At 45.0% G+C, this 14,578-nt stretch overlaps 1 protein-coding gene across 1 annotated transcript in view; it reads right to left on the bottom strand.

Moving 5' to 3' along the window:
* INSYN1 (inhibitory synaptic factor 1) overlaps positions 1–5,204 on the bottom strand; it is a 58,532-nt gene extending 53,328 nt beyond the window's left edge. Inside the window, exons 1-2 of the mRNA XM_003754979.3 lie at positions 3,556–5,204; positions 2,166–3,088 (exon numbers count right to left, since the gene is read on the bottom strand). Of these exons, the coding sequence (XP_003755027.1) occupies positions 2,166–2,345 (180 nt within the window). The 5' untranslated portion in view covers positions 2,346–3,088; positions 3,556–5,204. The remainder of the gene's footprint in view (positions 1–2,165; positions 3,089–3,555) is intronic.
* Between the last annotated feature and the right edge of the window lie 9,374 nt (positions 5,205–14,578).

Below are 14,578 nucleotides of genomic sequence, written 5' to 3'. Positions count from 1 at the left end.
TCCTGAAAGGTATCCTTGCATTCAGCTTCTCTCCTTCAATCCAATCCTCACACAACTGCCAAATTGATATTCCTAAAGCACAGGTTAAAGGAGAAAGCCTCAGGGCCAAAGGCAAAGGTGCCCTGGAGTGATTCCAAGAGCCATCATCCCTCGAAAGGTGACTTGGGTGCACCACAAATCTAATGTCCACAGCTAGTACTCCATTTCGTCTTTTTGAAAGGTCCATTTGAGCAGCCTATACATTAGTGCCTATCTCTCTCCTTCCTTAGAAAGTGGCAGCTTTTCCCTCTTTCTAGTGCCAGTCTTTGGGACTGACAGGCCTGGGAAGCTGCAGAAAGGACTGCCGGGACCCATCATTCTAGCTCAATTGATGTGTTCTCCCCCGCTCCGGGACCCTGGTTACATGGAGTCTACATTTGCTTAAAACCCACCTGGCCCTGCAGAAATGTCACTCTGGGGGCAAATCCAGCTAACTACTAGGAACTAATAGCTAGGGAAAGGGGGGTCATGCAGTTAGGGCTTCAATGCTCCCCAAGGGTGGGGGGTGGGGCAGGGCCAAGGGTAGATGCACTTAATTTCTTTGAGATGTTGGGAATAGAAATTAAACCAGACCATTTCTTTCTCTCTCCCTCCTTCCCTACCTCCCTTCTTCCTTCTCTCTCTCTCCCTCCCTCCCTCTCTCTTTCCCTTCCTCTCTCTCTCTCTCTCTCTCACACACATACACACACACACACACACACACACACACAAAATCTCTTGGTTTTCTATGTTTTGCAAAGTTTCTCAGTAACCAGTACCTTTGAGTAACAACAATTACTCAAGATGTGCACCCCCATTCTGGCCAATCCTTTGCCCTTCAAGTCAGTACTTCTGCCTGCCTCCTTCCTCTCTCTTCTTTATCTTTCTACATCTCTAGTCCCAGAATCATTACAGATGGGGGAGAGGAAGAGTTCAGCCCACATATCATATCAAGATACAGTCTAATTGGACAGTTTGCCCTGGGGCAGTTCCTACCAAAGGGATGGTCAGCAAGGATACCCTTCTTCCCACTCATAAGGTTTGTCCCAATTAGCCACGTACTCATTAGTCTAAATAAGACTCCCCCCCCGCCCCCAACTCCTCAGACTCCAATCAGGAGAAGAGGTTTGGTTCCCATTCTGGAGAGGAGTGAATTGACTTTTCCCAGACCTTACATATCTTTAAAATGCAGTTTCCTTTGTTTGAAGCAGGAACACTCCTGAGCCCTGTCAGTGGGGCATTGTTAGGTACAATTAGAGCTCAAAGAAACTTTATGGATAATTTATTCTATTTCTCCTCCATTTGCCAAATGGGAAACTGAGGCCCTGAGAGTAAGTGACTTGCACAAAGTCAAATGGATAATAAATGCCAGAGCTGAATTCAAACTCAATTCTCTGCTTCTAAATATAGTGCCCTTTCCTTTCCACCTTCAGGAGCTAAACTGTATTTCTGGTATTGCAGACAGAGTACACTAGATCATCTACTTTTTTGTATGATGTCTCCTGTGACACACATGTGTAAGACACAGACCATGGATGAGGGATTGGTGTAGGGAGAGTTCGGTCTGTGGCTCTGGGGGAAAGGGGATGGTCAGTCTGGAGCAGGGGAACAGTTTTTTTCTCTCTGTGTTTGAATTTAATCAACTCACTGGATGAATAAGCTTGTAATGTTGACCTCTTTGGTGCTGGGGCTATTACCATTGGTCAGTGGGGTCCTGAAAGGGTTAACTCATCACTCTATTGTAAATACACGATTGCTGTCTCTGAGATCAGGCTAATGGGACATGGCTATAATTGCAATGAACAGCTCTTTTAGGGTTTGGGCTTCTCAGAAAAGAGACCACTTTCTTCTCCCCTTCTTCCCACCGCACCCCATGAATGAAGGAGGCTTTTTTGAAAAGGGACCCTTGATAGGAGACGTTTATACTAATTGGGGTTTAAAAGCCACTTCTGTCAAAATTTATAACAATAAACACACACTCTCTTTGTACCTCGTTAAATTAAAGAGCAAAAGAAATTAAACTAAAAAAAGGTTGACTTTACTTTCCTGATGAGAACCAGCCCCCACCACATCCCTTCCCCCTAGCTTGGCTCTTGGCCCTCTCCAGGCAGAGGCTGGTCCTCCAACATGTGTCCCCCCATCCTTACCTCTCTCAGCTCTTTGGCCACCTCCTTGAGCTCCTGCAGGATGCCCTCCAGCTGCCCGATGACCATCTTCATTCGCATCCGAATTCGTTCTCGCTCTCCACCACCACCGCCGCCGCCTCCGCCGCCACCACTGGGGTTGTCACTGGCCTGCCCGTGGTCCTGGGCACTCCGGATGTTCATGCTTCACCACGCTGCCACGGGCCTGTCCATGCTGCTCTCCCTGGGCCTCGCGCTGCCACTGCCTCCTTGGAGCCCCTCTCAGCCAGGGAGATCTCCACATCTTAACGGCACCCCCCCCAGCTGCCCCAGCCCCAGCCCACACCCACCGGATCTCAGCCCAGGTCCCTCTCCCTCCGCTCTTTCTCCTCTTCCTCCCTTGGTCTGGGAACTGCTCACCTGATGGGGCAGAGACTCCCAGAGGGAGGAGAATGAGCGCAGGAGACCGACCAGTAAGGGCAGAGTCCAGTGGAGGGGGGGGGGGCGAGAGAAGGGGTTAAAAGTTTCAGCTTTGTAGCCCTCAAGACTCAGATGAGAGCTAAATAGGAGCAGGAGCCCAGCGCCGGGGCTTGGGGATATGTGTGTCTCCGGGATGGATTCTGTTGTCCACTTGCTGAAGTAGTGCCCCCCCACTCTGGTTCAGAGGGATGGCTGCCAGATTTGGGCTGGGGGATGGTTCCTGAGGGATCAAAAGGGAACAGGTCGTGCCCTGTGATGTCCTTGGCCCTGGGATGTTGATGAGGAGGTGACAGCCACAGCCCCCAAACTCCTAGTCTGTCCTGGATTGGAAGTGGAAGAGGGGAAGCGCAGGATGTCAGGACACAGGATCCCAGATGCAGCAGGGCCTACCCTCCGTTCTCCACACTATTCTGAACAAGTAGGGCTTTCCCGGAGGACAGAGACGCGGTCCGGAGTGACAGGGACGTCTGCGCCGGGGCAAGAAAAATGGGCAGGAGTTGCCGAGGTTTTCTGAAACTCCTCTTTCCCTCCACCTGTCCCCTCTCTTGGTTTGGCTTGGAAGGGGAGGGGAGAAGGACTGGGAAGTACAGAACTCTGCTGCAAGGGGGCAGCAGGAGAAGGGATCTAAGGCTTCACAGGCTCAGAGGAAGAAGCTGGAGGGGGACAATCCTACTGCACCCCCCCCCGCCCATCTAGGCCTGGGGCCTAAGGAAGATCCCCCCCAATTTCAGATGGGCTGCCCTCCTGCTATTCTCCCCCCCCCCACCCGTCTCCGAGATGAGCCTCCCCCTCTCCAATCCCTTTTCTCGCAGACCTTCTCCACCTCTTAGGCCCTCCTTCCTGGGGTGGGCGGGGGAGGAGGTCCCAAAGAGGACAGCCCTAACTCGGGGCCTGTCCCAGCTCTCCCCTTCCCTCCCCCTCCCCCAGGACTCACCAGCCAGGTCCGGGCGGCGCCAGAGCTGCCCTCGAAGTCAGGGCATGGGATGGCCCCTGGCTGGAAGATTGGGGGAGGGGAGGGGAGGGGAGCGGGCGGTCGAGGCTGTGTCTAGCTCGCGTGTGTGTTCGGAGGGAGAGGAGCTGCTCGGACGAGTCCCCGCGTTTCTCTAAGCGGTGGCCAACATCTGGCCCAGCTGGAAGGGGGAGGGGGCGAAGAATTCCGTTCTCCACGAAGGGAGAGAAAAAGCCAACAGAAATACCCCAGCTTTCAAATCCGGTCCAGGGCTAGGAACGAGTCTCCCGGCCCCTGCCTTTCAAGGCCCGGGAAAAACAAATCCCTTCAGCGATCATCCCCTGCCCCAAGCTGGAGCCCTGGGTCCGGACCCAGACTCAGGCGCGGGCGGCGGAGGGGGAAGAAGCGCGGGGCAAGCCGCGGGGACGCTGGGGCCCGCAGGGAGTCAGCGGGAGCGCGGACCGCGGCGCGGGGCCGGGGCGCGAGGCCACAGGTGACCCGGACATTTCCGGCGGGGAACGGCAGGGCCGGCGGGAAGCCCGGCAAGCGGCAGGCCGGTCCCGGGCGGAAGAGAGCCAAAGTCAATAGGGAGCGAGCCGCTGGCGCCGCGCGGGATCCGGAATCCAAGCGGAGCAGTGGGCAGCCGCCGGGATCAGGCGAGGCCAGCTCCGGAGGCTTGGTCCCGGACCGTCGGCAGGCAGCTGGGCTGGGCGATCGGGGGCGCTTCCGTGGGGCGGGGGGCCTGGGGGTCGCCGCTGTGTCCCATCCCCCTTCGGATCCGGCTGCACCGCGCCACACAGCTCCTCGGCACCGGGGGGGCGCCGGTTGCGCGTCCTCTTCCTCCTGGGGGCCGTCCGCGTCCTCCTACTCCCGCCGGGCTCAGCGGGCTGCGGGGTGCGGGTGGGGGCGGGGAGGGGGTGGGGATGGGGGGATGCACCCCGGCGCGCGCGCACACTCACAGCACACTCACACACACACACACACACACACCACAGATCACAAACACGCGCGCACCCGAACACGCGCGCGCGGACACAGACACACACACACACACACACTGCGCGCCCTGCGCTGCGCTGCTCCGCTCCGGGGGGCCCCAGGGGGAGCCCAGCGGAGGAGGGCACCCCTCTGGGGCTCTGTAGCCTCCTTTTGGGGTTTTAACTCCTCAGCACCCTTAGGCTGTTAGCAGAGCCGAGCTGGGTAGCCCTGGATGCCTGGGTTCCCAGCCCATCCGCAAGGGAAGCCAGCCATGGGGCTGCGGGAACGGGAACTCGCTCCTCCTTCCACAGGAACGGCGTGCAGTGCCTTTCCAAATCCAAGAGAAGGAAGAGAGGAGGAGGAGGATGGGGAGAGCAGAACGGGTCCTCTCCAGGCCTCTCAGTCCGCGGGCCGCTATCTTCCCCGTCCCCTGATTCTGGGGGGACGGGCACAGAACCGCGGTGCCAGGGAGCCGGCTTGGCAGGCGAGCGGACGGGCGGCTCTGCCTCCTGCTAGACTGGCAGCTCTGGGCGATGGCTCAGCTAAAGGCAGCCCAGCCTCTCTGCACTGTCAGAGAAGGGGGCCGGGCCGAGCCGAGCGGGGAACCTTTAAAGCGACACACACTGCTTCTGACCCCCGGTTTCCTCCCCACCAGGCTGGCGGCGGGTGGGAGGAAGGGAAGATTCTCGGCCCCGGTAGCCAATCTGACCAAATAATCGCCCGAGTAGTCTTAATGGAATCTGAGGGGCCCGTCTATTCTCTCTCTCGCAGGTAACTGAATTTTAACTGGGGCCTTTTGGAGACAGTGCCCAAAGGAAGCAACCGTCAATGGTGGAACTCTAGATGTGCTCGTAAACTGGTAGGGGCTTTTGCATAAGCGTGCTCCTCCCGCTGCCCACAATCACACCGACTTGGAAGCAGCATCCAGATGTCACTTATCTCACAGCCAGGAGAACTCGCTACAGTACAAATGGGTAACAACCTCAAGAGGTGTGGAGATATAGAATATAACTTTCTGAAAATCTTACTTGTTTTTTTATTTGATGGAGAGGTATGTTGGCCTGGTGGATAGGGAGCTGGCCATGGTACTAGGAAGACCTAGGTTTGTATAGTCCTCTCTGACAGATACTGACCAGGAAGGAACAGGGAGTTTCTCTTTCTCCCTCTCTCCCTCCCCCTACCTCTCTCTCTCCCTCCTGCTTCCTCCCTCCCTGCTTCCATCTCTCTCTCCCTCTCTCCCTGCTTTTCCTTCTCTCCCCTCCCTCTCCTTTCCTCCCCTTTTCTCTCTCCTCTCTCTCTCTCTCTCTCTCTCTCTCTCTCTCTCTCTCTCTCTACTTTTTAATGGACCCCTCTGGAAGTCTGGTGAAGTCAATGCACCACTTTTCAGAATAATGCTTTTAAGTACATACCATGCATAAGATTCCAAGGGAACCCATCATAGTATAATATAGTTATTAAAATATTTAAAACATAAGGTCATTGTCTTTTAATTTCTGCTTAAGGACTCCTGTAGATTAAGACTGTAAATTGTCAAAGGTGCAATCCTCCATTAGTAAAAGAAATTTCCTTATCTGTGAATTTCTTATCTCAATGAAGTCTCAGGTCAAGTTCCTAATTTTTATTATTAAGTTATTTTTATGTATTTAAGTTACAAAACTGAAGGCTAAGTCTATGGTATCCTGGAAGCTCCATTAAGACAACCCAGCCCAGTGCTCTGTCTCCAAGGAGTATTTCATCAATTTTAGAATTTCTTTGTGTGTGTGAAAGTATGTATCTCAAGTTACCATCCACAATACCAGGCACATAAAAGGCACTAAATAAATACTTGTTGAACAGATGAATAATTTTCAAACAAGTTGGGGCAAGTCAGACAAGGGAGAATGGCTTTCATTTCACCAAAAATTTGTCCTCAGTGTTCCAACTACCTAATTTCAGAGCTTCCTCACCAGAAGATAGAGGAGGAGAAAGAAATCCTGCATCCCCAGAACTCTTTTCTGGTGCTGTCTTTTTCTGATAAATCTGTTTTGTTTTCAAAGCTCAGCTTCTGTGCCACTTCTTCTATGAGGCCTCCCTTGATCATTTCTGTTGTTAATACAGTCTTCTATTTCATTTCACCTCATATTATATATAATTATTTATATATTAAGAACCTCTGCCTAGACCATCTTTAAGATTCCTCAAACATAAAATCTCATGATACTATGATTTATTCTTTTAAATGCAATGATTTTTTTCCCCACTAAGAAACACTGTTTCTGTGGAAGCTCCTGTTAGGAAAATTGACCCCAAATTCAAGTCTATTTTCCCCATTAATCCTAAGGATTAGAATCTTCCCTTCAGGGAAACATTCTCTATTTATGCATGGACTGGCAAAGCACTGGAATTATTCCTTAATTTACTCTCCCTGGCACTTGGGTCTGCCTATTCAAGATACCCAAGGTTGTTAGCAGTCAAGATGATGGAGGGACCTTAGAGTTTTTAAGATGATTGATTTAGAGATGGCTGGGACTTTTGAGGTCATTTCACCAAACCTCTTCATTTAACAGATGAACAAATTCATGCATATGAAGGTTAGATGACTTGTCAAGGTCACGCAAGTAGTGTGACATCCGAGGTGGAATTTGAATCTGGGGTCTTCATTCCCCAACCAGCGCTCTTTCCATTAGAACTTCATGTACTAATGCATAATCCCAAACCAGGGAAGGGCTCTGTGTTTATTAGTTTTTAACGTCTCCATATCTCCAAGCTATACTCCCATTTGTTGTCTCGCATTCCTGTTATAAAGAACTAGATTATTATCTGTTTTCCATAATGTTAGGACTATGATGAATAGTTCTTTAGTGATTTTGTGAACCCATTTGGGATTTCCTTGGCAAAGATCCTGGAATGGTTTGCTATTTCCTTCTCCAGCTCATTTTACAGATGAGGAAACTGAGGAAGACAGGGTCAAGAAATGGGCCCAAGGTCACAGAATGTGTTGGAGACTAGATTTGAACTCAGGAAAATGAGTTTTCCTTACTCCAAGCCTAATGCAATCTATCCAATATGACACTTAGCTGTCCACAATTAGTAAAAAATTGACTAATTATTACTTTGGAAAGTAGAGAATTTCTGATCTGGGGGATTCTGGGATTATAGCTCTAAGGCTAGAAAGCACTTTAGAAGTTCTCTAGTTTAATCCCTCATTTTGCAGTTAAAGAAACTGAATTCCAAATGGATAGAACACCAGCCCTGAAGTCAGGAGGACCCGAGTTCAAATCTGGTCTCAGACACTTAACACTTTCTAGCTGTGTGACTCTGAACAAGTTACTTAACCTCAACTGCATCAGCAAAAATAAAGAAAGAAAAAAGAAATTGAATTCCAGAGAAGCGCAATGACTGCTTCAGGTGATACAAGCAGTAAGTGTCAGAGGAAGGATCAGAGATGACCTAGAACAGAGCAGGCTTAGGAGGAGGAGGTGATGAAACAGGCTAAGAGAAAGTCTGGGGTGAGGTTAAACAGTGGCTAAATGGGAATAGGGACCAACTAGAAGATGGCCATAAGGAGAGATGGGGGAAAATCGGGGAAGAATGTTACTTTATGTTTTTAGAAAGGGAAGGAAGGGAGGTGGAACAGAAGAGTGTTAAGGTCTAACCCTGAACTCTGCTTCCATCCCCTTAATGTGATAAGTCAATATTTGAGCACAAAGTCATTTATTTTGACTAAAAGGCTGACAAGGAAGTACTTAAAGGGTTCTCTGTGCTCCACTAGCCACCAATTCCAAACCTCTGCCTCAGAGGAGACAGCTTCTCTCAGAGGAGGGAAGCTGCCTTCTTCAGTCATATTGGCTTATTCTGTCAGGAGGTGTCCCCGAGGTCACCTAATGCACCCTTCTCATTCCAGGCAGACTAATGGACCTCATTCCAGTCAGCCCAAAGACATGAGAATAAGAAGGATGATAAGGGATCTAGAAGTCACATCATATGAGGGCTATTCAAAAAGAACAAACTAGCTCCCATCTGGATTGTTTTTTACTTGTGACACCTCTGTATGAAGGCAGTGCCAGGAAGGGATCAGGCAGTGCTGGGAATCTAGTAAATACAGACATGCTCGTTCAGATGTGTCGTGTACTAGAAGGAACAGCTTCAGGCAGTACAGGAATGGGATGCCATACTGAGAAGAACCTTGGGGGTCATCGAGTCCAGTCTTTCAATTTATAGTCCAGATTTGTGATGTGATTTGGCAGGAAGGGAAAGAGCTGGGATTTTAACTCAGGTCCATTGACTTCATGCTCAGCATTGTTTTTACTGAGGCAGATAGGTGGTACATCAGATAAAAGTGTTGGGACTGGAGTCAGGAAGACTCTCTGTGAGTTCAAATCCAGTCTCAGCCAGGTAGTAGCTGTATGACTCCGGGCAAGTCACTTAACCCTATTTGCCTCAGTTTTCTCATCTATTAAATGGAATGGAGAAGGAAATGGTAAGCCATTCGACAACGACAGTCTATACCCTAAGGGAGCTATTGACAAGCTAAAGTTCAATAAGAAGAGGGCAACCAGAATGTTATGAACACCAGTGTTCAAGGAATGCAGGGATTTATTTAAGGAAGTGAGAGTATTTAGTCTAAATAAAAAATTAAATGAGGGGGATATTATATGGAAGAGAAACCAGACTTGTTCTTCGTGATCCCCAAATACATAATTCAGAAACTGCTGAATGACCAATTTCATGTCAATATAGGCAAGGTGAGATAAGGCAAGACAAGAATCATTCACGTCGTAACTTCTGTGTGCTAAACACCATACTAAGCACAGATACAGATATAGGCAAAAACAGAGACAATTCCTGTCTTCAAGGAGCTTACATCTTAATGGAGGAAGATGGAAGCCAAAAAAGCCAGAGGGTATTGAGGGAGCTGTCTGGGCTATGGTACTGAAGTTCAGAAAGTCAGAAACACAGCTAGAAGAGGAATGAAGATTGACGGACTTGGGTCCTTCCCCCAAATGGAGGCTCCAGTAAGAAGTCATAGAATCATGGAAGAATGTTCTAGGAGGCTATAACCCATCTATTTGCTATCTCTGTGCACATGTACATAGTGTGCATGTACATGTACACACAGGCATACTATGAATTCTATGAAGGATACTGATAAATTGGAATTTATCAAGAAGAAGGCATATATTCATATATGTGTGTTTGTATATATTCCTGTATTTGTCATCCAAATCTCTGGGTCTGTTTCTGTCTCTGTCTCTCTATTTTTGACTCTTTGTCTTTGTCTCTGTTTCTCTGTCTTATGATATTTGGATGGATGGACTGTTTTCCCTAGGCTAACTTAGGTCATTTGTGGACTTTTAGTTATATATAGGTGATTTTTTTTGAGGGGCAAGATGGATTTGCTCCATAATATATTCACTTTTAGACAGAAATAAGACAATTTTTGAAATAAACTCATTTTAAAAGTGTGAAGTGAAATCTTGGGTATATACTTGAAGTTACTTTTGTTCTGAAATCAGCAAAAAACCTTAGGATGGGCTAGTGGTGATGTGAGAAGTGAGTTATGGTCCATTGTTAGACAGTATCCAATGAGTGCCTGGAAAAATGCCCAGTGGCAGAAAGTGGGAACTGCCAATGAATGTTTGTTGAATTGAATATTAGAACTCAATTTAATTTGACAAACATTTATTAAGCACCTACTATGCTCCAGGTACCATATTAGGCAGTGGTGAAAGAAAAAAAAGGAAAGAAGAAAGAAAAAAGGAAATCTATTAGTATTTTATGTGAGGTACTGGATTAAGTATTTGAAAAGAATAAAAAGAAGGAAATAAGCATTTATTAAGTGCCTACTATGAGCCAGACACTGTGCTAAGAACTTTATAAATATTATCTCTTGATTGCAACAACCCTATAAAACAAATGCTATTATTAGCTTTACAATTGAGGAAACTAAGGCAGACAGAGGGACTTAAGTAAAGTATGGACTAGGTAAGAAGAAATTTCAACCACTAATCAGAGCCTAGGGCCTGCCTTCAGTAAGGCTTATATTTTACTGGAAAGAACCTATTGAATGCAGTAAACACAAAATATATATTCAGTAAGCTGGAAGTAATTTGGGGAACAGGGTGGGAAGAATCTTATAATTTTGAGAAATCAGGAAAGATTTCTAGGAAATAGCCTTGAAAAGGGCTGTGGAAAAATGATAAATTTACCTAAATTAATTTACTTATTCAGTGCAACTCCTATCAAACTACTAAAAATTATTTTATAGAATTATAAAAGTTATCTGGAAGAACAAAAAGTCAAGAATACCAAGGTAATCAATGAAACAAAATGTAAAGGACTCTAGCCTTTCTGTATCAAGTTGAGATTTGCTAAAGCCACAATTATCAAAACAATCTGATAATGACTAAGAATTAGAGTGATGCACCATTGGAATAGATTAGATAAACAGTACATAGTAGTACATGACCATAGTAGTCCAGTGTTTGTCAAAAGCAAAGCTCCATACTTTTGGAACAAGAATTTTCTATTTGACAAAAATTCCTGGGAAAATTGGAAAATGTTTGGCAGAAACTAGATATAGACCAACATCTCATACCATATACCAAGATTAGGTCAAAGTGGCTACATGCTTTAGATATAAAGGGTGAAATTATAAGCAAATTAGGAAAACATGGAATATCTTGACTGTCAGATGTATTAATAAGGGAAGAATTTATAAAAAAAAAAACCAAGAGATAAAGAGTATTACAGGAAGTAAAAGAGATAATTTTGATTACATTGAATTTAAAAGTTTTTTTTTTGCACAAACCAATCCAAATGAAGGCAAAATAAGGAAGGCATAAAACTGAGGGAAATTTTTTATAGCAACTTTATCTGATAAAGAATTCATTTAAGAATATGTAGAGGACTGAGTCAAGTCTATGAAAATAAGTCATTCCCCAATGGATAAATGGTCCAAGGATATAGAGAGGCAGTTTCAGATGAAGAAATCAAAGCCATCTATAGGCATGTGAAAATGTGCTCTACAAGATAATTGTATAAATGTTTGCATATATTGCATTTAACATATATTTTAACATGTATAACATATATGGGATTGTTTGCCATCTAGGGGAGGAGATGGGGAGAAGGGAAAATTTGGAGCACAAGGCTATGCAAGGGTCAATGTTGAAAAATTATCCATGCATATGTTTTGAAAATAAGAGCTTTAATAAAAAAAAGAAAATGTGCTCTAAATCTCTATTGATTAGAGAAATGCAAATTAAGACAACTCTGGAGTACCACCTCACATCTATCTAATTGGCTAATGTGACAGAAAAGAAAAATGACAAATGTTGGAGGGGATGAGGGAAAATTGATACATTCATGCATTGTTTTCAGAGTTGTGAACCGAGCCAAGCATTCTGGAGAGCAATTTGAAACTATGCTTAAAACCCCCTAAAACTGTGAATACCCTTAGATCCAGCAGTATTTCCAGGTCTGTTTCCCAAAGACATTAAAGAAAATGAAGAAGGATCTACTTGTACACAAATATTTATAGTAGCTCTTTTTGTTATGGCAAAGACTTGGAAATTGAGAGGATTTCCATCAATTGGGGAATGGCTGAATGAGTAGTGGTATGTGTTTGCAATAGAATACTATTGTGCTACAAGAAAGGATGAGCAAGATGGTTTCAGAAAAACCTGGAAAGGCTTATATGAGCTAATGCAAATTGAAGTGAGCAGAACCAGGAGAACATTGTACATGGTAAGAGGAATATTATAAATCATCAGATCAACTGTGAATTATTTAGCTGTTCTCAGCACTATAATGACCTAAGACAATTCTGAATTTCTTATGATGAAACATACTAATGGCTCACAGAGAATGAATTTATGGAGTCTGAATGCAGATTGAAGTAAACTTTTAAAAACTTTATCTTTCTTCTCATTTTTTGGCCTGTGTTTTCTTTTACAACATGACTAATGTGGAAGTAAGTTTTGGTTGACAGAACATATATAATCTTTATCAAATTGCTTGCCCTCTCAAGAAGGGGGAGGGAATGGAGGGAAGGAGAAAATTTAGAACTCAAATTAAAAAAAATTAAAATTGTTTTTGTGTGTCATTAAAAAAATAAAATATATTTTAAAAAAGGAGCTATAGATTCTGACAATGAAATATTTAATCTGTAGGTGAGGGGGAGGTGGGAGAGAGGAACAGAAGAGGTGCTTTTCATATAAAAAGGAAAAAATCCCATCAATTTAACTTAAAAAAGCTAAATAAAGGAGATTACATTTTATCCCTAGAGGTAATAAGTAGATAGTGATACTTCTTGAGTAGAGGATGATAGGGTCACCTATAAAGCACAAAAAATACTTAAGAAATAAATACAGATTGCTCCCTGTTATATTTTTAAAAGGTCAGAACTCCTTACACTGACATCCAAAGTCCTTTATAATCTAATCTGCCTTTTCAACCCTCATACCTCGCTACTCTCCAAGTAAAATAGAGTACTGGCTATTTCCTAAATAATTAAGATCATCGGACTTTAGAATAGATTCTTGCTTGGCAAACAGTAAGTGCCTAATAAATGTTTTCTTATTCATTCATTCATTCACTCAGCCTATGCTTTGCTTCCTTGGCCTTGATTGCTCTTCTCCCCCCCATCTCTGCCAACTGAACTCCTCCATGTTATTCAATGTCTTGCTGAAGCATTGACTCCACCGTAGAGCTTTCCCATATCCCACTAGATACAAGGAATAAACGATTCCTTTGTATTTATGTAATAGTTTGTGTTTTTTGGAGTTTTATGCCTTCTTCCACTAAAGTCCCCTTCTGCCATCTCATCATGGCAGGAAGATGCTTCTGGCTTCTCTAAGACTATTCCAGGGGATCACAAGCTCTTTCAGTTCACGTTGGAACTTAACACTTGGAGCTTTGGCTTGGCGCTAAAGGCGGTCAAGTAAGTTCAGAGAAGCCCGTCAGTCAGCAATCAATAATTTGATAATCTGTTTTGTGGCTGGTTTTGATACAAGAAGGCATCTGGGCTGAGAAAATTACATATATTGTTATCTCTCCAACTATAAACTCCATGAGAACAGAAAAGGTTCCATCTTTTTATCCCCTACAGTGTCTAACGGTCATAATAATGATCATATATTGATGTAGAATGTGACAGGGATTGTAGAATTGGACATGAACATCGGTTTCTTGCAGGGGGCTCTGGCTTACATTTTGGCATTACAAAGCCATCTCTCATTAGTCCCTGTGACTAGGATCCATGTCAGAAAAGTGACAATTGAGCCACTTTCAAGGTGGCTTTTTGTTAGTGGACAGACAGCTCTTCCCTTGGGTTTCTGGCTGGTAGGGGAGTTCTCTCTACTCCCTCACCACGTCTTCCAGAACCCTTGAGTACATGGAAGCAAGAACATGGAATTACCTACAGAGCCTGAGATGGCACTCTCTATCTCATGTCTGTCTCTTCTGCTTTGTGTTTTCTCCCTGAGTGAAGACGTACAGCAATCCTAGAAATGGACATTCCTTTAGGAATGGAGGTCACCTTCTGAGTTTGAGAAGCCAAAGGGTCTTGAGTCACCAAGTGTTGCTCAGCAATGTGGACTTCTTCTAAATACATGAATTCTTGGAAAATAAGACTCATTAGGAGAAACTTCTGGGAGGATAATCCAGCTGGAAGGACTAAGAAAGTTCATGCCATATGACTTGCTGGATGATCTAGACTTGAATGTTGCACAGGCGATTTAAGTCAGTTGTGAAAATAGAGAGTAAAATAATATTTATTTCCTCAAAATATTTATTAGCTCATCTTTTTAAGTCTTTTACATTTTAAACATTTTTTTTGTTGTAAAGGAAATGAATAGTTGTCCTATATCAGATATCTATTGCTTTGTACACTGAGTACCTTTTTCTAGAAAGGGCATCATTAAGCCTTTTTTGGGGAGCTAGAATCATAGATTATGGATTGCTTATCTGGAAAATGGAGAGGGGCTTGTCCTAGGTAGCCTCTGAGTTTTCTTCTGAATCTCAATTCATGTGAACCTATGACCCAAAT

The sequence above is a fragment of the Sarcophilus harrisii genome, chromosome 2, assembly GCF_902635505.1.
Source record: "Sarcophilus harrisii chromosome 2, mSarHar1.11, whole genome shotgun sequence".
NCBI lineage: Eukaryota > Metazoa > Chordata > Mammalia > Dasyuromorphia > Dasyuridae > Sarcophilus > Sarcophilus harrisii.
The sequence above is the reverse complement of the archived record's forward strand: the minus strand, read 5'-3'. Positions and strand labels throughout refer to the sequence as shown.